At 45.3% G+C, this 27774-nt stretch overlaps 1 protein-coding gene across 1 annotated transcript; it reads left to right on the top strand.

Moving 5' to 3' along the window:
• The first annotated feature begins 2000 nt into the window (after nt 1-2000).
• Nucleotides 2001-26958, top strand: LOC142184800 (class I histocompatibility antigen, F10 alpha chain-like). The gene is made up of 8 exons (XM_075259886.1): nt 2001-2177; nt 4829-5086; nt 10007-10285; nt 10872-11144; nt 15751-15849; nt 17842-17871; nt 18639-18684; nt 24986-26958. The coding sequence occupies exons 1-7, from the start codon at nt 2111-2113 to the stop codon at nt 18680-18682; spliced, it is 1050 nt and encodes a 349-aa protein (XP_075115987.1). The 5' UTR covers nt 2001-2110; the 3' UTR covers nt 18683-18684; nt 24986-26958.
• Nucleotides 26959-27774: the final 816 nt, after the last annotated feature.

A 27774-nucleotide genomic window follows, 5' to 3' on the forward strand; every position in this document is an offset into this window, starting at 1 on the left:
AAGGTCTTACCACATCACACACATCCACAATGACAGGTCAGGGGGGACTGAAGGATTTCCCATTGTCTATTCCATCTGTGCTTGTCATGGGGGACGTGATATAAAGGGGTGCTTGTTAATGTTTGTTGAGCTTAAATTTGGGTTTGTGTCCATCCATTTGGGGAGTAAAGAAGGTTTCCAGGTATTTCCCACTTTGATAGAGGTTGTAGTGAGTGTGTATAGTGTGTATAGTTAGGCTGTGATGTTGGGGTAATAGAGGGTCTTTGGTGTGTTAGATGCCCCCAGACATGCGCCCCCTGCTGTCCCAGTTACATTGCAGAGGTGTTGGCATCATTTCCTGGGGTGTCATAGTGGACTTGGTGACCCTCCTGAGTCGAATGGTGGGATCCCCTGAAACGGAGCATTTTCTCCCATAGACTATAATGGGGTTCCATATTCCTTCCAATAGTCCAATATTGAGCGGCTATTCAGAACGAATAATGAATATTGAATATTTTAGTGTTCGCTCATCTGTATCAAAAACTTTTCGGAAAAATATTTTTTTGCTCTCACCGAGGTGTGTCTTTGTCTCATGGATAGAACTAATCATAATCCTCGACTAGACACTATACATCTGTGAGTGTTTCCCACAGTAGAACCTTGAACAATCCTTAGTCAATCTCCATTTATGAACATACTGATTTTAGTCCACTGCAGTGCGGGAGATTTCACATCAGTGGTTTCCATGATAGTCCCTGGTGGAATCTGTGCCTGACGTATGAGAAGATATACCGGACACCGCGCCATATATCAGGCACGTCCTCCAGAGGGGCCAGCGCCCACGCTGAAAATAAAATACAAACATAAATAAATAATAAATAAAAACATTGTTAGGATCTGTTCACACTTAGTTTTAGTTATTTTCCATAAAGTTACATTTTTGCATCATTGCCCAGGTGGACAAATGACACATCTAGAGTATGGTATAAGTTTTGGGGGAAAAAAGCACAGCAAAACTAAATATGCTCAAAATTATCTTTCCAGCAAAACCTAAATGGAAACGTATGAATTTTCACTGTAAACTTTTTGCACCTTTTTACAACACAGATTATATTCCATATGAACCCTGGGGATTTGTGCAGGGGCTGATTCTAGAGCTTGTACAGTGACTGGAGACAAATGTATTTCTAGTAGATGCCAGTATGTGGCGGTATTACTCTGTTTTTACTATTGGCTGCACCTCTGGTTTCCTGGAAATCAGCTTACATCTCACCAGGGTGTTATTCATGGTTTTGCCATAGGGGGCACAGAGGAGACGTTCAGATATTTCATGCACTTTTTTTTTTCGTATGAGAAATTAACGAGGACATGTGCGCCTGTCCTGACCCCAACCACCGCACAGTTATAGGGAACTCTGCTGACCTGGCCTTATACACTGCTAATCCCATCCACTCATTGCAGAAAAACATCCGCAGAGAACATGCTGTGATTAAAAAAAAAAGTTGTGTTTTTGTAAATCGCAGCATGTCTTATACCTACGTAAATGCTGACGTTTTCCGTACAGGTATAACAGGGGCAGAAAGTCTGCGGAGGAATACTTTGTGGACCTTCTGTGAAACACACTGCGGAAAAACTACGATGTGTTATCGGCGGTGTCTTTTTGCAGCGTTTTTCAGCTGTGGCTCGCTACGTGGGAGCTTATACAGGAAATCTACCTGAATGACAGACGCCCATTGTGGCCCCGGGGAGTGTAAGAGACTGGAGCTTAGGTGGATCCCACACCAGGCGGGCACTTCATTGAGACTTATATACAATGCACCAGTCCTAATAAGTTCCCCCTCTGTGTGTGACCGCCCTGAATACGTTTGTTTGCCATCAGCTCCTGAGTAACCTCCTTTGCCTGGAGTATATGAGTTATCTCAGATATTACTTTCACTTCTTCCTTCTCCTCGGTCTCTGCCTGGTAACTGCTGAGTGTCTGTAGATTTAGTTTCTTACTGGTCTCGCCCTCACAGGCGCCCTATAAGCGAACGTCTTCTCTGTGTGTAAGTGACTGAGACATCCTGAGAGTATCATCGTATGGATCCTGTGCTGTGATATCTACACGACCCCGACTCCGATCTTCTATTCTATGTCAGGAGGAGACATGACTTCTTTTCTCCTGCTTTTCCTGTTAGTCCCTGCTGCAGTCCATCCTGGTAAGTGCACAGGGAGGGGAACAGTTACATTATGGTACTTGTAGTCCTTTATTGCTTTACAATGGCTGTCGTATTTCTATAGCACGCTCTTCTGTGCAATGTGATGTCTTTGTTCTTCCTCAAATGATCAAAAACCGGTAGTGAGTTGCTGCAAAAAAAACTCAGCAGAAAAGACCGTGGTGGAAATATATTATATTATACAGAAAAGGCATTTCACTAGGTGTAATGGACCTGTCGCAGCTTTTCTATGGTGAATTATATTTGCCATATGTAGATGGGATTAGCCATGATCCCTCCACTTTGCAGGTAATGTAAAACACAGCATTTTCACGTTTTTTTCCCACAGCGTTTCTGCCGCGATAAGATTGCAGCATCTACACTACGTGAGACCCCGGCCTAAATCAGTAGCCCAAAATTTCATACAATGACTGAGATTTCTTACTGTTTTTACATTGAGACTCTGGAGTAAATTTAGCACATCCCATATTTTTGGTGCATTGTAGGTTTATGTTGGGACATCTTGTCGCGTCCAGTTAGAGTTAATATTTTCTGATTTGCTAGACATGTGGGTGCGGCTTCTCAGAAGATCTGGTGCGAATAAATGTACCAAGATGCATCAGAATTGTTTTATAAAATTCTGGCTCAAAATAAACCAGGTAATAGATGGTATAAACCTGCACTAGGTTCGCAGTAGCGTTCCGTTTCCACCACTGTAAAATGGAAACCCCATACGCTTAAAAAGCAACTACCTGTGGAAACTCACAGACCTTATAGACTATAATGGGGTCTGCCGGGTTTCCTCCGATTTTATGCAGAATTCTCTCCACCTCTTTTAAGCGGAATGGGGGACGGGATCCCCCCGAACACAAGTGAGAACCTAGCGGTGGACTTTTTAAAAATGACAAAAAATAGCGTCCTCTTACTCCAGTAATGGTGTGGAGTAAGGACAGAGGTCTTAGATTTAATGATGGACCAAACCTATCAATCTTTGTGAGACGTTTCATGAATTAGGTGAACACTATGGCAACTCGGACTCCACAAAACTGACTATAAAAATTGATGATAATAGTCATCAGTTATTACAGCAGCGCCTTATAAATAGGCCTTGGATCAGTAATAGTCCCATCTCTAATAGGTCCCGTTATCAATAAATGCCACCCCTTTATTCCCTTAAAAGTTACTATCATAAATAATACCCCCCTTTATAAATTATAACTCACTGAACAATTTTACACCCCTTATAAATAGTTCCCCTCTTATAAGTAATAGCCTCCCCTTATAATAGATGTCTCATATATAATAGTTCCCCCCTTATAAATAACAGCCCACATTGTAAATAATAGTTCAACCTAATAATAGCCCTCCACACAATATAAAATGCTCCACATTGGCCCCACACAGTATAATAGGCTCGCCACAGTACAGAAGAATAAATCTCTTATTATAATAGACTCCCCACACTGCCCGCCAGTATAAAGCTCAATAGTGGCCCCACACAATATAATATGCTCCCCAGAGACCCCCAGTATAATGTACTCCACCGTGTCTTCATATGGTATAAAGCTCCACCGTGGCCCTGCACAATAGAATAAGCTGCCCAGAAGCCCCCCAGTATAATATGCTCCACAATGACCCCACACAGTATAATATACTCCACAGTGACCCCACACAGTATAATATACTCCACAGTGACCCCACACAGTATAATATACTCCACAGTGGCCCCCTAGTATAATGCTCCACGGTGACCCCACACAGTATAATATACTCCATAGTGGCCCCCTAGTATAATGCTCCACAATGACCCCACACAGTATAATATACTCCACAGTGGCCCCCTAGTATAATGCTCCACAATGACCCCACACAGTATAATATACTCCACAGTGGCCCCCTAGTATAATGCTCCACAATGACCCCACACAGTATAATATACTCCACAGTGGCCCCCTAGTATAATGCTCCACAATGACCCCACACAGTATAATATACTCCATAGTGGCCCCCTAGTATAATGCTCCACAATGACCCACACAGTATAATATACTCCACAGTGGCCTCCTAGTATAATGCTCCACAATGACCCCACACAGTATAATATACTCCATAGTGGCCCCCTAGTATAATGTTCCACGGTGACCCCACACAGTATAATATACTCTACAGTGGCCCCCTAGTATAATGCTCCACGGTGACCCCACACAGTATAATATACTCCACAGTGGCCCCCTAGTATAATGCTCCACAATGACCCCACACAGTATAATATACTCCACAGTGGCTCCCTAGTATAATGCTCCACAATGACCCCACACAGTATAATATACTCCATAGTGGCCCCCTAGTATAATGCTCCACAATGACCCCACACAGTATAATATACTCCACAGTGGCTCCCTAGTATAATGTTCCACGGTGACCCCACACAGTATAATATAATATATATTTGCATATTGACAAAATTATAGATGTCTCCAAAATGGAGGCAGCGATCCAAAAGGGAAGAACTTTGTTTCATTCAGGTGACCCTAATCTATCTACCTGGGGGGCTGGGGTGATATGCTGGTTCGGGTGACAGGCACCCCATTATGAGAATGTATTACCTGATATCCTGTCAGTATATGATATGTAACCCTCTGTATCTCCCTCAGACAGTCACTCTCTGCGGTATTATTACACCGGGGTCTCAGCTCCGGGGTCCGGACTACCCGAGTTCTATGCAGTCGGATATGTGGATGATCAGCAGATCGACTTATATAACAGTGACATTCAAAGGAATATTCCTGTGGCTCAGTGGATGAAGAAAGATCCGGAGTACTGGAAGACGGAGACACAGACTGCCAGAAATACTGAGGCCATTTTCAGACATGATGTGAGGACAGCAATGAGCCGGTTCAACCAGACTGGAGGTGAGAGGTGTATATATATATATATATATATATATATATATATATATATATATATACTGTATATACTGTATTCTAAGAGACTCTTGCAAATGTATCGAACTGCACCAACACTCCTTACACTACCTAAGACTCAGAATTTGTCTTTCTAAAGGTATTTGGTGGAGATATACATGGCAGTAGTCTCTTGTATAGTTAGGCTGGATGCACACGGAGTAACACCGGGCTTGTAAAAATATTCACAACCGTACACGCGAGCGCAGCGGACAGCTCCCGAACACTTCCCATTCACTTCAATGGGAGTGCTCGTAACGCCGGCAGCTTTCCTGTAGATTTAATGGGAAGAGAAAGTCCACAGAGGAAAACTCTGTGAATTTTCTCTTCAAAGCGCTGCGGAAAGAACCGCAATGCATTCACACAGCGGTTCTTTCTGCAGCGCTTTAGCGCTGCGATTACGGCCCGTGGGGCTTTAGCCTTAGGGTCCACACGGAGGAAAATGACGCCGTATTTGGTGCTGAATTTTCTGAGCTGAAAAAAAGCCTCCCATTGATTTCAATTGGTTTGGTAGATTTTTTTCCACTCGCGTAATTTTCTGCTAGCTAAAGATTCAGCGCCATTTTCCTTTTTTGGCACTGATTTTGATGCTGAATCCGCGTCAGAATCCACATGGAAAAAACGCCTCCCCATAGACTTCTATGGGTTCCTTCAGGCGGATTCCGCCTGCAAAAACCAACGCAGTCAATGGGTGGCGTAAAATCCACATTGCGGATTTGGGCGCAGAATTGGAAAAAAACGGTAGCGGTCCATGCATTGTGCTGAAGGAAAAAAAAAAAAAAAAAGACTCAAAAAATGCTCCAAAAACCGCTTCAAAGAAACATTTCTTAATTCCTGAAGCGGATTTTTTCCTCGCCAAAAAACTCCGTTCTAGCAGAAAAAACAACATTGAAGTTAATGGGAGGCTTTTTTTTCAGTGCTGAAAATCCACATCAAATTCCTCCCCATTTTCCTCCGTGTGAGTGGACACATACTATGACCTGAAGGAGCCGCCTCACAGGCCCAAAGCAACCAATCAGAGCCCAGCTTCAGTGATTCGGCTCCCTGTATAGTCAGCAATAATGACAGTCTTACTTTCAGGCAGTTTTCACCTGACCAATATGGCTGCTCAGTAAGGCTGCTTGCACACTACCGGATTTTTCATGGGTCTCTGGGCCGTGGATTGTACATCTCCATAGACTTCTATAGAGCTGCAAAATTCACAGCTTTGTGCACAGAGAAGTCTATGCAACCACCAAATCCATGGCCTGGAGGACTGTGAAGAATACTATAGTGTGCAAGAAGCCACTAAGGATACCAGATTTGTTTTGTAAGTGCGTGCATGTGTATGTGTGTGTGCACGTGTGAGGTCCGTGTGTGTGTCTGTGTATGCGTGTGATCCATGAGTATGTATGCACGTGTGTGGTCCATGTATATATATGCATGTATGTGTGCGTGTGATCCATGTATTTGTGCATGTGCAGTGCAAGTGTCTATGCATGCAATAGTTGTGTGTGCTCTGTTCGTCTGTGTGTATAGTGTGCATCCATCCGAGTGTGTTTGCGTGCGTGTGTGTGTGGTATTTATGGGGTGGTGTTTGTGTTGTGTGTGTCTAGAGCGGCCTGGTGTTTGTGTTGTGTGTTGTGGCATTTGTGTGGTGTTGAGCTTGTGGGTTGGTGTATGTGTGCTGTCTGTGTGATGTTTATATGGTGTCTGTGTGTTGTGTGTGGTGTTGCGGCCCCTGTAGCAGCGACTCTTTGGCGCCGTTGCTTTAATCTGTCCCTGTCAGTCACATCTGTTGTTTTTCCCTCAGCACTTTCACTTTCACATTTCCCCATTATATGTATAGGGCCTAACTTCAGGGTCCCAAATCTCATGGTGGGGGGACGCTAGCGAGATGTATTGTGCGCAGTATTCTGCTCCTGTGGGTGGAGAGGGGGCATGCCAAATTTCACCCAAATTGGGCGAGAACTGTGGATTTGTATAGAGCGGATACTGCAGGATTTGAGTTATATATATATATATATATAGAAGATAAGGGTCTATCTATCACCATGCTTAATTTACTTGAGAGTTCACATTCCCCCTAATCATGTCGCTGCCATTGGATTTTCTGGTGTAAACACTGTAGAGAAGAAGGCATTTAATACTTGTGCGTTTTCCTCATCCTCCTCCACCATTACTCCCAGATTACATTGTCAGTTTTTATTCTCTTATAATTTATGTCATTGCAGAATAATTTCGGATTACTTTTACTTTCCTTGGCAATTCTTCTCTCCACCTCAGTCTTCGCCTCCTTTATTTGTCTTCTGCACAGGTTATTTTTCTCCTTATAGTATTTAATGCCGTGTCGCTAATTTCTTATTTTAGCACTTTAGATGCTTCCTTTTTACCCCTCATTGCTCTCCTTCATACCAATGACCAGTCACCTAGTCCAGTATAAACACCTCCAGACATTGAACAATGGACAATGATTCACTTGTGATGGAATTTCTGATACCGAACTGACTTTGTTTTTTATTACATTTTGAGTAATTAAAACAGACAGAAATCATATAACTTATTGTGAACTGTGTCTTATAAGATGCTGACCTTAATATTATCACTGGTTGGTGGTGAGTCCTCTCGTGTGGATTGTAATGTACTGTAAGTGGGGGAAATAAGGGAACACATGTAACATGTAAGTGGGGGAAATAAGGGAACACATGGAACATGTAAATGAGTGCTGAGCCACTTGTTCTATTGCTGATGGGCTCTCGGTATGGACAATATATCTGCCTCTATACATGGACATGTGATATGCCTGAAGGTGTTTTCTGTACATGTATAGGTCAGATGTGGCACAATGCTAGCTGTATAGCTATTGGAGGTGCAGTGGTAGCAGTCGCTACTGGGCCCAGGACCCTAAGGGGGCCCCAAAGGTCCCTCTGCCACAAAATAGGCCACTATTCCATTACAGATTCTTCATTTTGGACCAGGATGATGATATAATCATAGTCAAGACTGATTTTTCAGGTTTTTAGAAGACTGGTCTCTGAATGGAGAGCCCGTACAGTGCTGTATACTGGTATATATAGTACGGCGATGCACATGTAGTGTAAGGCTGCAGCCATACTGTGTCCAAAAAGATGGTTGAGAATTCTTTTTTTTTTTTAACATTAAAGTTTATTGAAATTTTTCAAACAAATTTCAACACAATACACAAAAAGAAAAAGACAAAAAACAAAAGGAAGGGGGGGGGGGAGCACAGGGAATAGGTGAGAGGACGCTGAAACAGACCAAGTCTCTGAGACGGAGAAAAAAAAAAGTCCAAAAGGCCGTTAACAGAAGTTGGGGAAGGAGAAGGGACCTAGAAGGAGGAAAGGAAGGTGCAGGACGGCTCTGGCGCAGCAGAACCAGGGAGATTCCCAGTTCCCTACCCCAACTATCAGTAAAGGAAGGAGGCGAATCCCCCACCCCGTCCGACAAAAGACCATATAGGAGGGAAATAGTATGAGAAGGAGGCAAGGGGGAAACACACAGGCGCTCAAAAGGCCGTAGAGGTCTATGTAGGTCCCGCAAGGATCTCGAGGAGAGGTAGAAGTGTGACAATCGTATTGCCGCCTTCCATTGGCAATCGACAAGCGTATTGCCAATGGAAGGCGGCAGTATCCGGACAGGACAGGTGGGCAAGAAGATCAGGGCGTTGAATGAGCGAGGTGGCTGAAGTGACCTGTTGAAAACGAAGGACAGGAAAGTCTACTCGTCCAAGCAAGAAACGGGATCCGAACGCCGGAGGGAAGTCAGGGTTGACCGTGACAGGAGTCAACGGGCCATCATTAGTGAAGAGTAGCCGCATGGCGCTGTACCTGCGACAGACTCCCATAGTCTGGCGCGCCACAAAGGGGAGCGGATGATCCCTATCATCGGTCCAAAACTTCTCTCGAAGCCAGGGTAGGGCCGTAAGAGGGATAGGGCTCACAGAGTCCTCTAGTGACCCAAAGTTTGGAACGTGCCAAATCGTGCCAATCTAGGAAACGCGCAGCTACCGCCACTAGAAAATAGTTCGAGCAGTCCGGGACAGCCAGACCCCCATTGCGTTTTGACCTAGACAGAACATTACGTGCTATACGTGGAGGTCTTGAGGACCAGATGAATGTACCAAACACCTTATTGACCGTCACGAAAAAGGACGAAGGCAAGACTATAGGGACCGTCTGGAAAAGATACAACAATCTAGGGAGGACGTTCATTTTCAGGAGGTTGATACGTCCCAGCCAGGAGAGACCCTTAGTGTCCCACCGTTCAAGATCCGACCTCAAAGAGCGCAAAATCGGGAGAAAGTTCAAGGCATATGTATCCGCGAGACAGCGCAGGAGTTGCACCCCCAAGTACCGAATAGAGTTTGAAGACCATGAAAAGGGGAAAGAGGCTTGCAAGGCGTGGAGAGTCAATGGAGACAAGGAAACGTTTAGGGCCGTACTCTTCGCCAAATTCAATTTATAATTACTGAAGAAACTATATGTACCAATTTCTTTGAGGACAGACGGAAGTGAGATAAGAGGGTTAGTGATAAAGAGGAGCACATCATCCGCAAAGGCAGATACTTTCAGATGACTATTACGGACACGCAAACCTTGAATATCGGGTTTTGCCGAAGGGCAACTAGCAGGTGCTCCATGACCAAGGCGTGTAGAAGTGGGGACAACGGACAGCCCTGCCGGGTCCCGTTATGGACCGAGAAGGGAGGGGAAAGCATACCATTGACTTGGACCCGCGCCAGGGGAGAGTTGTAAAGGGCTTGGATGCGCCTCCACTTTGTAGTCTGCTGAAAGTAATTGAGATCTACTCTGGGATTTTAAGCAATTGAGGTGTTTTTTGTAATATAACATGTTCCTGTGCTGTCTGCAGGTTTCCATTTCTACCAGGTGATGTACGGCTGTGAGCTGGGAGATGACGGCAGGATTACAGCATATGAGCAGCACGGATATGACGGCAGAGAGTTCTTGTTCCTGGACACACAGACCGCCACATATATCGCCACCATGTCCCAGGCTCTGCTCACCACACAGAGATGTAACAGTCCAGAGGTACAAGCGGGACAACGGAGCAAGAATTATCTAGTGAATATCTGTATTCAAGATCTGAAAGAATATGTCATGTATGGAAGAGAAGATCTGGAGAGGAGAGGTACCGTTATACCGCCATACCACTTATCATTATCATTCTCTGTTTTTGTCGCATGTTTTTCTCTTTTTTCCTCCTAATGTTATCATACACTTATGTTCTGAGATTGGGAACATCTTTCATGAGAGAAGTAGTGAGGTGTGAGAATTATAGGGCAGGGGTCACACAGCAAATAGAAGGTTGTGTTTCCAGTTTGAGGCTGAATTCTTGACTTGCATTCTACATTACCTGCAAAGTGACCGGTATCCTGGCTGATCCTATCTACACATTGCAGAAAAACTCTCCAGCGACAGCCTCTGCCTTCTTCTCCACCTCCCGCCTCTTCTCTCGCGCTCCTCTCCTCTTTGCCCAAAAGCACCGACTACGCATGTCCATTAGCCATTTTCCTGTGGCTGAATGGGAGGGGCCACGGGAAAATGGCTGACGGACATGTGCAGTCGGCCATTTTCCTAGGGAGTGATGTATGATATATGTTCAGAACACAGGGGTCCCCGGAGTGTTATACCCAGTCTCGGCTGATACAGAGAGGAGGAGAGATCAGATCTGGCGACAGGGCGGCCATTTATATTTCCTTCTTTTCCCCCCTCAGTTCAGCCAAAGGTGAAGGTCTCCGGTCAGGAGAAAGATGAGACGCTGACGCTTCACTGCCAGGTCTACGGATTTCACCCCAAACCAGTGGATGTGAAGTGGATGAAGAACGGGAAGGACGACGTCCCCACATATCAGACCACACACACCCTCCCCAATCCTGACGGCACCTATCAGATCAGGGTCACTGCGGAAGTGATCCCCAAAGAGGGCGACAGCTACTCCTGTTATGTGGACCACAGCAGCCTGCCCGAGGCGCTGAACGTTATGTGGGGTGAGTTGTGTCCATTATGAGCCCTATATGGTGACCTGTGGTGAGTGACAGTTTCCGCAGGAATCCGATGTCTTTACTAACATACAATTCAGCCACACACTGGCAGTGATACAATGTCTGCAATGTTCTGTCACAGATTATATATATATATATATAGCACAAGCATCACTACAAGGCTCTGCACTTGTGTCTCCATCGGGGTTCTCTTCTGGTCTCCGGATGTCTCACACCCTGGGTCAGTGTCATGAAACTTTAATGAAAGTGTCCTGACATCGTACGCCCCATGTCACCGCTGACTCTGGGCCTGAAGAGGCTGGAGGAGACCCCTGAAGAAGCAGCGGACACTGCGAGGATGCCCAGGAGAGTATAATACCTCCTTATGATGTTTCTACACCTCCCCCGCTGCTTATTATACACTGGGCTATGAAGAAACCCTAGACTGTAATAATTTCACTTCTGATTCACAGGTGATGAATCCCTAAAGTTTTGGGTCAAACCTTAAATTTTTGAAAAGTTCATTGCGATCCGGTTCTCTCATCTCCAGAACTACATTGCTCTTTATATACCACAGATTGTGTATCTGACTCTGTATCTCCACTTGTAAGTGTGCACATGGGCTTGTGTGTATTCAGAGTCTGCTGTATGGAGTCTGGATTACACACACCTATATATATGTAGTAGATGTATATAGTAGGATATACACACATAAGCACACACACTTATATGTGTGGATACAGAGTCACGTGCACATGACTTTTGGATATGGGATGTCCCTCACTCCTTCCTAAAACCACCCAAACTACGGTAAATAATGACTTTGGAATAAATGCACAAAACACTTTATTTTGGGTGTCAAAATAGCCACAGCTTTATTAAACTCACAGAAGTAAAATAATGACAGAAGGAGTCAGGTGAAGTGCTAGACCATTGGGATTCACGAATACTGTGAGATCCCCAGCTGTCTGACATACAGCACCCGGCCAGACAGCAATAAATAAATAAAGGGGGGCAGCACGCTCCGGCTTGCAATTCTAGCAGAGCCAGTACACTTTAAGGGCACCAACGACCCTGTGCTTAACCCCTGTGCCCGCCCCTGGATGACGTTACTATTACGACATCCTTCAGGCTGGCCATTTCTAAAGCTCAGCCTGTCACCACCATGAGGTTTAACCTCCTCTATTAGTTATAATAAGTCTACAATAACTTGCCTGCAACTTCCACCTGACTCCTCAACCGCAAAAGTAAAGCTGTGACAGTTTATCAATGGACCATGTGACACGTAATACTTTATTACACACGACTGACTAAATAATGGCAAACCCTCGACTCACAAAGAGTCATCCTACAGCACTCAGGAGAGGAAAAAACGGCTGTGGAGGAAACCTCTAGGGAATCATGGCTGGAGGACGGCCCTTCCCTTGGGCTTAGAAGGATAATGCCCAACAATAACTCATCAGTCATCTCATAATTGAATATATAGAGCCAAATACACAATTACAGTAACAAAGCAATGATACAATAATTAGACATTATTAACATTAGATAGGAAAATGTGAAAAAAATAAATAAAAAAAAAGTATAACATAGTGATGCAAAGAGGGCGGGAAATGCTTCATCCAGGTCTTGTGATGAGAAAGAGGATGAAGATGGGTGAGACAGGAAGTGACATCTATTCCTAACTCCTCCCCCCTACAGTAACACACTAAGCACTATATACATAGGCAGTCCGTAGACTTACAAGTCATTCCTGCTCCGCTAGGGATTATGGGTAAAAAATATGCAAATCTATTCTCCTGGATGGAATTAGGAGAACAGAGTGCACTCTGTACACCACCCTATAGAGGGCAGCATCCTTAACATCATGAACGACTCAGTTATAAAGTCTTTTAATCATGATGTGGATTTAATTGTCAAATCAGTATTTCTGTCCCAAAAGGAACAGATTCCCAGCTATGGACAGCGCTGTTTCGGCCTATTGGGCCTCCTCAGCATAGCGTAGGGATACTGATTTGGCAGAGTGAGAGACTATAGACCAGGGTATGGGGACACTCGTCCACATTAGGGAGAGCGTGTGCCTATATAGGCAGTACGGAGTCTTACAAGTCATTCCTGCTCCGCTAGGGATTATGATGACTAGTCTCTCACTCTGCCAAATCAGTATCCCTACGCTATGCTGAGGATGGCCCAATAGGCCAAAACAGCGCTGTCCATAGCTGGGAATCTGTTCCTTTTGGGACAGAAATACTGATTTGACAATTAAATCCACGTCATGATTAAAAGACTTTATAACTGAGTCGTTCATGATGTTAAGGATGCTGCCCTCTATAGGGTGGTGTACAGAGTGCACTCTGTTCTCCTAATTCCATCCAGGAGAATAGATTTGCATATTTTTTACCCATAAGCACTATATACTAAAGCAGAATATACACAGATATACACTCCTAAAGCAGAATATACACAGATATATACTCCTAAAGCAGAATATACACAGATATATACTCCTAAAGCAGAACATACACAGATATATACTCCTAAAGCAGAACATACACAGATATATACTCCTAAAGCAGAACACACAGATATATACTCCTAAAGCAGAACACACAGATATATACTCCTAAAGCAGAACATACACAGATATACACTCCTAAAGCTAAATATACACAGATATACACTCCTAAAGCTGAATATACACAGATATACTCCTAAAGCTGAATACACACCGATATATACTCCTAAAGCAGAACATACACAGATATATACTCCTAAAGCTGAATATACACAAATATATACTCCTAAAGCAGAATATACACAGATATATACTCCTAAAGCAGAATATACAGATATATACTCCTAAAGCAGAACATACACAGATATATACTCCTAAAGCAGAATATACAGATATATACTCCTAAAGCTGAATATACACAGATATATACTCCTAAAGCTGAATATACACCGATATATACTCCTAAAGCAGAACATACACAGATATATACTCCTAAAGCAGAATATACACAGATATATACTCCTAAAGCAAAACATACAGATATATACCCCTAAAGCTAAATATACACAGACATATACTCCTAAAGCAGAACATACACAGATAAATACTCCTAAAGCTGAATATACACAGATATACACTCCTAAAGCAGAATATACACAGATATATACTCCTAAAGCAGAACATACAGATATATACCCCTAAAGCTAAATATACACAGATATATACTCCTAAAGCTGAATATACACAGATATATACTCCTAAAGCTGAATATACACAGATATATTCTCCTAAAGCTGAACATACACAGATATACACTCCTAAAGCTGAATATGCACATATACAGTATATACTCCTAAAGCAGAACATACACAGATATATACTCCTAAAGCTGAATATACACAGATATATACTCCTAAAGCAGAATATACACAGATATATACTCCTAAAGCAGAATATACACTGATATATACTCCTAAAGCTGAATATACACAGATATATACTCCTAAAGCAGAACATACACAGATATATACTCTTAAAGCTGAATATACACCGATATATACTTAAAGCTGACCCAGTCTGTATAAATCTACACAACTACTGCACGAAGAAGAAACTGCAGGAGTTATTGGTTCCCCCATCCCAAAGTCATGTCCCCCTTTGCTGATGGCTCCGGGGGTGTCTTTCTGTTGTATATAAAGGTCAGTGTAGTGCCGGCTTGTAGTGGCCGTACAATATCATTCCCTACAAGTGTGCACTGCGCTGATCTCCATATAGCTGTATACACGTGACTCTTTGCACATGGTTTTATGTATACTGTATGTAGTACACACATAACTATGCACACCCCTAATGTCTAGATGTAGAGTCTGGTGCACACTGCGGTATATAGAGATCAGTGTAGTATATACTTGTAGGTAATGATATTGTACTGACATGGATCCTGGTGGCCTGGTAGAAGATCTGCCACTACCCGGTACTAACATCACACCCAGTATTGTTAGGTTTTGTAGCCTGCACTATGCCGGGTATATGAATGACCTGGTAAGAAAATGGTGTAATTGTGTTTTTGTTTTTCTTCTCAATTCCATCAATCCCAGTCTGAATGTGTCTCAGCTTACCAGGACATTATATGTTTTACTCCTGGTGTCACTTTTGGTCATGATGGATGGATGGATGGTGAAGAGAAATAGAAGACCCCAGAGCTAAATGTCCGGTGTCAGAGCAAAGTGTCTGACTACTTAGGTCAATGCAAAATTTTAGTTTTTCCTTTTTAATAATTTTGCAAAAACCTTTAAAATTCAGTTGTCACTTTTCCATTATGGGGTATTGGGGGCAGATTGATGGGAAAGAGTTTTATATTTTACTACAAGATCTCAACATAACAATAAGTGAGAGCAGTGAAAGGGTCTGAAGACTTTGTGAATGTCTTGTACACTAAGAAGGAGTCGGAGGAATGGAAGTAAATCTGTATAGTGTCCATGTATATAATACTATTACACTATAGACAGGTCATCACTACTATAGCGCAGGTTACTGTGACCCCTGATACATGACGCTCTCACCGCCATAGTCACCTCTATCATCTCTCACCCTCAGAACCAAAGTCAGGAACCTGGAGCATCGCTGTGGTCATCGGAGTGGTCGCTGGGGTCGCTCTACTTGTCGCTGGAATTGTTGGATTTCTTCTCTATAAAAGTAAGTGTCAGTAATGTAGAAGGTTCTAACCAGGATGACTGTGTGTATGTGTGTGTGTATATATATATATGTGTGTGTGTATATAAATCAAATCAAATGAAATAGGCTTTATTGGCACATCTGAATGGATATTTGGCATTGCCAAAGCTAGTAAAGTGTGTGTGTGGGGGGAGTTGGAGTCAATGGGGAGAGTATGGGGGGGGGGGCTGATTTGGGGTATAACAGTCCGTGGAGTCTCATCTTCCTCTTGTTTGGTGTACATGTGTGTGTGTGTGTGTGTGTATATATATATATATATATATATATATATATATATATATATATATATATCCTATTAATATTATAAATGTGAAAGTTTGTGAGTTTGGATGTTTGTGGGTTTGTGTGTTTGGATGTTCGGATGTTTGTTCCTTAATCACGCAAAACCCGCTCAACCGATTTGGCTGAAATTTTCCACAAACATAGTCACTACACTCGATTGCGCAATAGGCTACTTTTTGTCACAACAGCGCACATACGTTTGTGCCAGGACCCCCACAAAACCCAAACTCACACCACCATCTCTGCAATCTCACACACTTTGGACCATAGCAAGCCACAAAATTCATATTGCCGTCTGCAGCCTCGCCCCTAACCCCACACAATCTCATATACAGATACTTTACCACTTTGCCCCTCACCTTAACGATACTCCAGGAGGCGCTCTTTAACGCTCCAGAGCAGCCATGTTTGCCGACCCCCACCGCTCTGACAATCCGCGACACCGCCCACCCATGTCAATTCCCCTAGGCGGTCTAATAAATGCAAAAAAAAAAGTTTAAAAAAAAGTAAAAAAATATAAAAACAAATAAAAAGGATTAAAAATTCAAATCACCCCCCTTTCCCTAGAACACATATAAAAGTAGTTAAAAACTGTGAAACATATACAAGTTAGATATCCCCGCGTCCGAAATCGCCCGCTCTACAAAGCTATACAAATATTTTTCCTGTTCGGTAAACGCCGTAGCGGGAAAAATGGTCAAAAGTGCCAAAATGCCGTTTTTTCATTCTTTTGATTCTGATAAAAATTTGAATAAAAAGTGATCAAAGCAATAACATTTCCCAAAAATGGTAGAACTAAAAAGTACACCTGGCCCCGCAAAAAAAGACGCCCTATACAGCCCCGTACACGGACGTATAAAAAAGTTACGGCTGTCGGAATATGGCGACTTTTCAAAAAAAAATGTTTTAACACAGTTTTGGATTTTTTTAAGGGGTCAAAATGTAAATAAAACCATATAAATTTGGTATCCCTGGAATCGTAACGAAACACAGAATACAGGGGACATGTCATTTTGGTTGCACAGTGAACGCCGTAAAACCAAAGCCCGTAAGAAAGTCGCAGAACTGCATTTTTTTGTCAAATCCACCCCATTCAGAATTTTTTTTACCTGCTTCCCAGTACATTATATAGAATAATTAATGGTGGCATCATGAAGAAAAATTTGTCCCAAGAAAAATTAAGACCTCATATGACTCTGGGAGCGGAGAAATAAAAAAGTTATTGGGTTTAGAAGGAGGGGAGTCAAAAATGAAAAACCAAAATCAAAAAATGCCATCGACAGGAAGGGGTTAACTTCAAATTCCTCTGTCCCAAAGTCACTAAGTAAAGTTTCTCACAACACCGTATATATAGCAGCTCAAATACAAAGTAACTTCAACACAAAAGTCTCACGTATTCTCTGAATTATAGCAAAAACAAGATACAAAGTTACATTTCATATCCCATCCCTTATACACAGTACGAAAACCTTACCCGCCCCTGTATATACCCACTGCTACAATCACCGCAGACGAAGTCGCGGGTACCAGCTAGTATATATATATATATATATATATATATATATATATATGTGTGTGTGTGTGTGTGTGTGTGTGTGTGTATCTCCCATTATACATTCTATGGAGTCTTCAGGTTCTTCTCCCTAATTCCTTCTCCTCTTCTTATTTTAGAAAAGAAAGATGGCTACAAGACGACGGGCAGTGAGTATTGTGTATATGTGTCTGTGCGGAGATGTCACTAGCTGTGATATTACTAATGCAGTGTGATAGTGTATGGGGAGGACGGTATATGTGACTGGGGTGTATATAGGTAAAAAATATGCAAATCTATTCTCCAGGATGGAATTAGGAGAACAGAGTGCACTCTGTACACCACCCTATAGAGGGCAGCATCCTTAACATCATGAACGACTCAGTTATAAAGTCTATTTAATCCTGATGTGGATTTAATTGCCAAATCAGTATTTCTGTCCCAAAAGGAACTGATTCCCAGCTATGGACAGCGCTGTTTCGGCCTATTGGGCCATTCTCAGCATAGCGTAGGGATACTGATTTGGCAGAGTGAGAGACTATAGACCAGGGTCAGGGGACACTTGTAAGTCTCCGTACTGCCTATGTAGGCACATGCTCTCCCTAATGTGGACGAGTGTCCCCTGACCCTGGGGTGTATATAGTGAGATATACTGTATATAGATAAAGATACAGCCAGCCTGATATTCCCCTCCAGCAGCAGGTATATACATGGGGGGTCAGGGGTTGGGGGCTACTCATGTGACAACCCCTTGTACCCCGTCCCCATCTTGTGCCATAAAGGGTTAATACCTCCTCAGCTCTTCAGGGCTCACATCGGATTATCCGTCTATCTGAGACACAGAAGTAAATAGGAGTTGTGGGAACAGAATATCTCGCTGTCTACGCTGTTTCCGTACGGTCTATATTTTGCTTGAAATATTCTTCTATCTTCACAGCTTCGGACACTTCATCTGACTCCAATAATCCAGCCAACGCCTAAAGGTGAGTGGTTATATACGGCATATATGTATACTCATAGTATATGGGCTCCCTTTACCACTACTCCTACACCAGGCCGCACTGCCATAAAGAATATTACAGCTCTGAGGCCTTCACAGGACAATTGTGGGGACAAGTGCGGACACATTCATTTCTCTGGGCCCAGACAGATATTTAGTGGCCGTGTGTCGGTGCCATATACCGAGGACCACAATCTATGACGCATGTCCTATTCTTATCTGCATTTGTGGCTCAGACAAGGGGATCAGACAAGTCTTTTTGCGGATCACGTACTGACATAGTTTTTGCGGGTCAGTATTTGGGGACAGTATAAACCCCTCTGGTCATGTGTAGGAGGCCTCAGGACATATTTATACCACACAATTGGTGTCATTACAAAATACACCTCAGGCTGCATGACATTGGCATGTGAGGATGGGGAGGCAACCAATACCCATCTGATAACTGCCGTGACCCCATAGACTTATACAGCCTATAACAACCCCTACCCAACCCCCACCCCTCCCCAAAGAAAGAACCTTCCCCATATAAAATAACGACAGACACACTAGGGTTGGATAAATTGGCCACAGCAGCCGTTTTATTATGTAACAATAACAACCAAAACAAGTAAGTATGTCCAATATCCATTATTAATTAATTAACTGAAATAAATTAATTACCAAATAAATAACCGCCAAAAACACCCCTATTAATTAGCAATCCTAACTAACTAGCTAACGATGAATAAATTGGGGGGGAAGTCCTTAGAGTTGCAAAGTCTGGCCGCCAATCTGCACATCAACATTTACCCCCAGCCGTGAGCAATGGCTCGAAGGCACCATACCATTCAGACTGGCAGTTCACAACTAACAACCACTCCCCGGGACACCGGCCCAGCAGGAGTGCAAAAACCGCCAGACTAATACACCAATTTAAACTAGGGGACTTGACCACAAGTTTTTTCCCCCAACTAGCACTATAAAACATCAACAACTCCAAGGACCCCCACCCCGCCACCGTGAGCATACCTTGACCCATCAAGTATGCTCACCCCCCACCAGCAACAAGGCCCGCTCGAACCCCCCCTGCAGACCCAGCGCCCACATATCAATACCCACCGCATTTAAATGAACACCATCTGCTAGCCAGAACCCCCCCTCCAAAACCTCCAACTCCGCATGCCGAACACAAACCCCCCCATGCCGAACAACAAAAGACCCAAGCACCCTGTTCACTTTCGATCTGGCCTTATTGACCTTGTGCACTGACCTGGCACCCCTCCAAACATGTCTAGGAACAATATCGGACCACATCACCTCTAAAGACGGGTGGTCAATCCACAACCGAAGCAGATCATGCTTCGCATCGCGGACCAATTGACGGAAAGGGCGGACAGCCAGGTCATTACCGCCAAGGTGCAACACCAAAATGTCAGGAGCCCGATCCAAGCGCGAGTAATGATTAAATTCCTGCAACATCCGACCCCAAACGATCCCCCAAACACCCAACCAGCGCACCTGCACCGAGGATCTAGGAAAACCAAGATGCCTCCCATCCGGGCGCAAATCAGCCCGTAACGCTCCCCAGTGCACATAAGAATGCCCGAGAATCCACACCAGCCGGGGCGACACACTTAAGAGACAAAAAAACCAAAATGAAAAACAACAACCAACCAATACATATCACAACAAATGAGGACGAACATAAGACAGATAACGACGAGACTCCCACCTACCAATACGTCGCCGCCTCGGTCGCAGCACCAATCCGAAACGAATGAGGGGCGAAACTCGCAGGGTCCAACCCCAACTCAGCTAAACAAAAGCGAAAAACCGACGTAAACTGAAACCGGGACAACCAAGACCCATCCAGATGACGCAGAAGCGGGCCCGCAGAAAACGGACAACTCCCACGAAACGCCCGAAAACACCCAACCGGGCACATGGAGGACCCAGGCACCGGGTAAAGACGCACAACCTTACCCTTACCCCCCTGGTCCGTCTTAGACCAACGGATAGAAAACTCGACACCGGCCTCCGACAGCAGCACGTCCTGCCACAAAACCCCACCCGGACGCGACCGACAAGGAGACCTCAAACGCCGAAGAACACACCACCCCCACAACAGAACCCAACCTCTCAAGTAACTGAAAAAAAACAGGACGACGACCATCCGGACGAGACCTGCCCCTCCTAAAACCTCGCGCCGCCTGCACCAACAAAAAATCCTTCGTAACATCCCGAAACCCACGCAGACGAAAACCAAAAGCCAACCCAGCTAAAGTCCGAGAAAGCTTAGACACCGACCAACCACACAACGAGCCACGACCAATCAACACCAAAATCGCCGTCAAAAAATCCTCCTCCGACACTCCATCCCCCAACTCACCCATAACCTGCACCAAAGCACCCCAAGCCGACTCATATGCCAGGCGAGTCCCCTCAGCAAGTGAAGACCTGATCAAGTTACCCGCCGCCTCGAGACCACGTCCCACAGATGAGCCGGGCATGGATGATCATCGACGTCCGCCTCCGGGGCCACCAAACGGAACCTCTCCCACTGAAACCGAGACAGAGAATCAGCAGTAACGTTAGTTACCCCAGGAACGTGGACAGCCACCACCCAAGCATTCAGCGTCAAACATTTAAAACCAAGTAACGAAGCAAACAAATAACAGGAGGGGAAGAGGCCGTAAGAGAATTGATAGCCGACACAACAGACTGATTATCACAGTGAAAGCGAACCTTCCTTTCCCGAAAACGCTCTCCCCAAACCTCTACCGCCACCACAATGGGGAACAGTTCCAGCAAGCAAAGGTTGCGCACCCAACCAGACTCTACCCAATCGGCCAGCCACCGCCCTGCACACCACTCACCCTTAAAATAAGCACCAAAACCAAACGACCCGGACGCATCCGTATACAGATCCCAATCAACAGTGTCAACCGCTGGAGATAACAGGAGGGAGCGGCCGTTATACCACTCCAAAAAGCTAGCCCACACCCCCAAATCATCCCGGTGATCCCATGTCAAGCGAACAAAGTGACGCGGAGATGACACTCCCGCGGTCGCGCTCGCCATCCGGCGACAGAAAACCCTCCCCATTGGAATAATCCTGCAAGCAAAGTTGAGCTTCCCCAACAACGATTGTAGGTCCCTCAACCTGATCTTACGCAACTTACAGGCCCTACCAACCTCCGCTCGCAGTGCCACCAACTTATCGTCCGGGAGACGACATTCCATCCGCTCAGTATCAATAGTGATACCCAAAAAGCTAAGACAAGGGGAAGGGCCTTCCATCTTACCCGGCGCAAGCGAAACCCCAAAACGACCAGCAACCCATTCAAGGGTCCGGAGTAAACTACTGCAAAGTGGAGAATCCGCCGGGCCCAAGCAGAGGAAGTCGTCCAAGTAGTGGATAACAGACCCAACACCAGTCAGATCCTTCATCACCCACTCCAAGAACGAACTAAAAGCCTCAAAGTACGCACATGAAATCGAGCAACCCATCGGGAGGTAACGATCCACGTAGTACTCCCCGTTCCACACGCACCCGAGAAGCCGTAAACTCTCCGGGTGCACCGGAAGGAGGCGAAAGGCCGACTCAACATCCGACTTAGCCATGAGCGCACCCCGACCGTACTTGCGGACCCAACCCAACGCCGTGTCAAAAGAAGTATACACCACGGAACTCAATTCTTGAGGAATACCATCATTCACCGACTCCCCTTTTGGATACGATAAATGATGTATCAACCGGAACTTGTTAGGCTCCTTCTTGGGGACACCCCCCAATGGGGAGACCACGAGATCCGGCACTGGAGGCGAACTAAAGGGGCCCGCCATCCTACCCAGATCCACCTCCTTCCGCAACTTCTTCAACACAATGGCAGGATACTGCCGAGTCGACACCAAATTCTTAACCAACAACGAAGAACCACAAACAGACGACGGAATCCGAAAACCAAACGCAAAACCCTCCTCCAGCAACCGCGCACCTTCCCTATCCGGGTACCTACTTAGAAATGGCAACATCTCTGGAAGCCTCACCGGAGTCCGACCCATGACCAGCTGACCCCCCAGACTGCTTCCCCTTTCCCTTCCTAAAACACTGAGAGGAGCCGTGAGACGTTCCCCCGCAAACAGAACAGGAGTGCTTGAATTTACAGGAGGAGCCGAACTTGCACTGGCCCTCATTGTACCTCCAACACACTCCCGCTGGCTTGTCCCCTGCACCTGCAGCCTGACCCGAGGAATTCCGACCCGAGGAGCCGGATAAGCCGGCTGCCCCGTGAAAGGACTGAGACCCCCGAGAAGGCGCCGTCACCCGAAGCCAAAGGGCAATATCCTTCTGGTCCCATCGGATAGATGGGCGAACAGCCCGGCGCTGACGGAACTGCTTGTCATAGCGGAGCCAGGACTGTCCCCCGTATACCCGATAGGCCTCCCCAATGGAGTCCTGATAACAAAACAGACCCGAACAATGTTCGGGAAACTTCTCACCAATGACACTAGCCATGATGGAAAAAGCCTGTTGCCAATTCCCGAAGGTCTGAGGAATAAGCCGCCACCGCCACTTTTCCTCTTCCTCCTTTTTAAACTCATCCCGTTTACCATTATCCAAATTAAATTTTTCCAAAGGAAGCAAGGAGAAAATCTCGACATATTCATCCCGCCAGATTTTTTCCTTGACTTCCTTCTTCAAATGAGCAGCCAGGGGACCCTCAAAACAAACATACACCTCCCCCTGAGCCCTATCATCCAACCGAATACCATCCCCGTCCTTTTCCGTCTGAACTGACACCGCTACCCCCACGTCCTTCCTAACAAAACTATCAGCAGGCACCACAATAACCGGGGGAGGGGGAGGGGAGCCCACCCACGCCGGGACAGGGGACCCACTCACGCCAAGCCCACTACCCGAACGCTCCAAAAGCTCCCGCAAATTCCCCAACAAACCCCGCAGCTCGTCCCCAACACTCTGCGAACCCCCGCCAACCCCGACATCAGAAATCACTGCCTCCCTCGCCGCAACCCCCGACGCCTGAGAACGAAAAATAGCAGGTAGAGAACCAGACAAAGACATACACTCACCTGGCTGTGCAGAAGCTGTGATTCCACCAGCCGCCAATCCAGAATCCATACGCTGAAGACTCGACAAACCATCCTCGTCCAGGCATTGAGGAGACAACGGCGGCGAAGCAGGACGTGCCCCATGGGAGCAGGAGGGACAGCCGGACCCGGAGGGGGAAAACAAGTTAGTGGAGGAACGGCCAGACGACCGCCCGCTGGAAGCAGCCTGATGAGCCAAAGGCGCCGAACTACGCCCGACCACACTGGGGAGCCGGCGTGCAGATACAGGAGCAGAAGAATATTCACTCTCGCGCCGACCAGTGACCCCCCGACCGGAGCATCGCCAGGTGGGGTCGCCGCAACCATGGTAGAAGAAGATGGTGGAGTATCCGGCACGAAGGGGGAGGGCGGCACAGGCCGACCTCTCCGCCCCCTCCCAACCGTCGTTCCGGCCCGCAGAGAAGGATGCCTCCCAGACCGTGAGCGGCTGCCCTGAGCTGTAAGGCGCACCAGAGGGGCTCCGAACGCGTGGCCTGGAACGGGGGGGCGACATCTGGGCTCAACCGCATGGGAGGCCTAGACCTTCTCCGTGCACATGTAGAAGCTCCGCCCACCGGAGCCGGAGCACTATCAGGCCTAGGGGATGCCGGCGGGGAAGATGGAGGCAGCATGGGATCAGGAGCCGGAGGGACAGCAGAAACAAGTGCCCTCACCTGCTGAGCCAGCCATTCGGCGTGCGTGGAGCCAGCGGCAGCCCGGAGCTGCCCCAGGAGCTGGTCGAGGTCGGCCATGGCAGGGGGGGAGAGTGCAGCGTTCGTCCTCCCAAAATTTCCTCCGCGGCGAGATTGGCCGCATGGAGGAAGTGCCGGAGGCTATAAACCCTCCCCTAGCAACTCGCGCCGCGTAAGCCCCTCCCCCTAGATCCCGGCCTGCCCACCTCCAGCCCTGTCATGTCGGCCTCCGTCGGACGCTGTGCTGCGCTCCGGCCTCTCTATAAATAAGCCCTCATACAGATACATTGGTGGGAACTAAACACTCAGAACATGGCAATGCAAACATGAAACCTTCCCGTCCCCTCACGTCCTTTATACAATTTCTTCCTGTAGAGACAATTCCATCTATTCTCATTCGTGTCCTCGGGTAGAGAAGGTTGTCGGCCATTGTTAGGATATTATTAGACCCGGGTAATGATCTCTAATGGGAATGTTTTGTACTTTTTGTCATTCCAGGCCCAGAAGCCTCCATTCTTCTAGGCTGCAGAGTATCTCACCTTCCCATCTGTCATTGTGTGTAATGTAGAAGGACCTGCCGTATACAGTCATCTCATCTCTATTCAGCCTCGGCCTGCTGCAAAATGGCGACTTGTGCTCTTTACTAAGATAGTCTGGCCGGTGCCTGACGGGACTGACATTGTATTGTCTGCGGGAAATATTCATCTGACAACTTCTGACTAATAATTGTGTGTTGTCACCTAAATCTCCCAATCCCTGGGCCTTAGCCATTATAGTCAGAGCACATATCAGTGGGAGGAGCATTTTATGTGGGCGGAGTCATCTTAAAAAGAGGCTGACTTAAAGGGGTTGTCCTAACCAGACCTATCAGCCATAAAGACCAGTTCTCTGGAAATGTGCGACCACCTGCAGACCTTTGGTCACATTGGGGCAGCTTACATTACGACAACTTGGGACAACCCCTTTAATAGATCTCATATTAGAAGGATCTGATAGTAAATGACTTGTATCAGACGTTTCGTTACATTGTAACACTAGTGATAGATTCTTATACGGCAGGTTCATCTCCAGGATATTGTCAGACTGTCTCGCTACTGATTTACATTTTGTAGGTAATTATAATAAGGTTTTGGGGTTACGTCTTTACATTCTCTCTCTCATACAGTTACTTGCAGTATATACATTATATACAGGACACGATGGCATTATATTACATTATACGGCTTTATTTCAGGCTTTTCACATTTACAGTCGCTTCATATTTTCAGGATTTGGGTTTTTACTGTAGATTAAGTTTTGTTGTAATTTTCTTGTTTTTTTTTAATGTATTTGAGTGATTCGCTATCAGTATAGGAGACGTCACACCGCACAGACACAAACTATGTAAAACGCACCGAAACTTTACAAACTTTTTCTTATTTCATAAATCTATAGCCCAGGTGATGACAGTAAATGTTGTAACATACTTTATTAAAGAAAATGGAATGTTTTTACCTTATTTTCCTCTTTACAAACATCTTTTCCTACACAGATGTCCATCCAGATTTAAACTGCAGACAATAGAAGTCTATGGAGAGGGAGATGGAGGACGACCCCTGAAGGCGGAGACACAACTGCTCTATACAGGGCTCTATATGGAGCTGTGTTGTGAGAGAAATGTCTCACTAGATACTGTAGACAGTCTCATGTCTGTCTCTATATGCCCTGTCTTCCTCTCCCTGCCCTCTCCATAGACTTCTTTATAAACTGATCTGTCTGTGTACGGCCTCTTTATACAGTCAGTGATGCAGAGAGAGACAAAAGGAGGGAAATAACTAAAGAAATGGTAATTCTCTTTAATAAAGTAGATTATATGTTATTACCTTCTATTGAAAAGAAAAAATTTTTAAAAGTTTGGGTAAGTTTTCTTGTCAGGTACAATTCTCCGTTCTTCCATATTACACAGGTGAATGTCTGGTGTAAATAGTAAAGACTTGTTCTCCCTCCATATAAGATACAGATCAGGAGCGCTCGCCATTGTCAGCTCCGCACCCATTATTCATCTCACATGTACAATACAGTGAGACATCGCTATATATATTATATGGCCCCGTGTGACGAGGATGAGGAGGGTCGGGGTACCTGGTAGTGATGTCACTAGACTGGATATAGTGTGTAGGATCCACCTCGGTTAGTCGCACATGTGATAGATCAGTATTGTGGGTCCGCCATAGACAAGCTCAGGTTGTGCCGGATATAAGCAGTTTGGTGATAGAAAGTGACCAATGATCAGGAATAAAAGAAGTTTCTACAGACGTGAACACAATGGCGGCCGCTGAATGTCAATGGGAAGAATCATCAGTGATTGTGATAATATATCGGGATGAGGATGTGATGTGTGCGCCGGAGATACCGAGACCTTATAGGATGGATCTCCTGCTTACTGACTGTCAGTGGATTTACTGAATCAATAAAGTTTATATACACCAATATGACTGGTGTCTGTGTGTTACTTTTACTAAGGAAATATAATATATAATAAATATTAGAATAATGTTTTCACATAGAAAGACGGCTAGAAAAACCTGGAAGTTTGGAAAAAGCAAAATTTTATCAAATAAATTGACATTTACGAGAATATTATTATTATTTTGACATGGGAATGTTGCAAAGTTTTGCTCAGGTTAGATTTGTGCAAGTTTTTTCTACTGTTTGCACCACAAACTGTTGTGTGTTATAGAGCAAATTGTATCTGCTGAATTGGTGAACAAACAATGAAGAGCTTCCTCTATATTTCCCATTCCTCTTGTAGCCACTCCTGGCTTTGGCTCATAAAACCGCAACAAAATCTGCAACAAAAAAGCTGTTTCCACAATGTGGGGCCTAAGACACTGGTAGCAACATGGGAGACACAGACAGGAGCACATACTGCAGTATACGGGGGTCAGTATATACGGCTCTAGCTATAGTACTGGGATATGGTAATGCTGGGACATTGTACATCATCATACTGCCATGTGTGAACCCGGTCTAATATGGATATGTATCTATCAGTATTGTGTAGCCGTGTATGAGTGACCAGGCCGCTCCCAGATCTCCCCTGATGGTATATATATATCCATGGCTTTAGGTTCTGGTCCTGATTTGATGTTCTGTTCTTGGTTCTGTATCTGCAGAATAGCAAAGCAATAGCAATAGCAAATACTTTATCATGGACACCTAAGTGTTGTATATAGGGCAGTGCGGCAGATAGTGCACATATATATATAGACCCCGATGTGACCCCCACATGACACAATGTTCCCTGT

The sequence above is a fragment of the Leptodactylus fuscus genome, chromosome 11 (assembly GCF_031893055.1).
Source record: "Leptodactylus fuscus isolate aLepFus1 chromosome 11, aLepFus1.hap2, whole genome shotgun sequence".
NCBI lineage: Eukaryota > Metazoa > Chordata > Amphibia > Anura > Leptodactylidae > Leptodactylus > Leptodactylus fuscus.

Coding starts and splice junctions, on each gene's coding strand:
- LOC142184800 (XM_075259886.1), top strand. CDS start 2,111: ATGTCAGGAGGAGACATGACTTCTTTTCTCCTGCTTTTCCTGTTAGTC. Junction 11,145..15,750: donor GGCGCTGAACGTTATGTGGG/GTGAGTTGTGTC, acceptor TCTCACCCTCAG/AACCAAAGTCAGGAACCTGG. Junction 15,850..17,841: donor TGGATTTCTTCTCTATAAAA/GTAAGTGTCAGT, acceptor TTCTTATTTTAG/AAAAGAAAGATGGCTACAAG.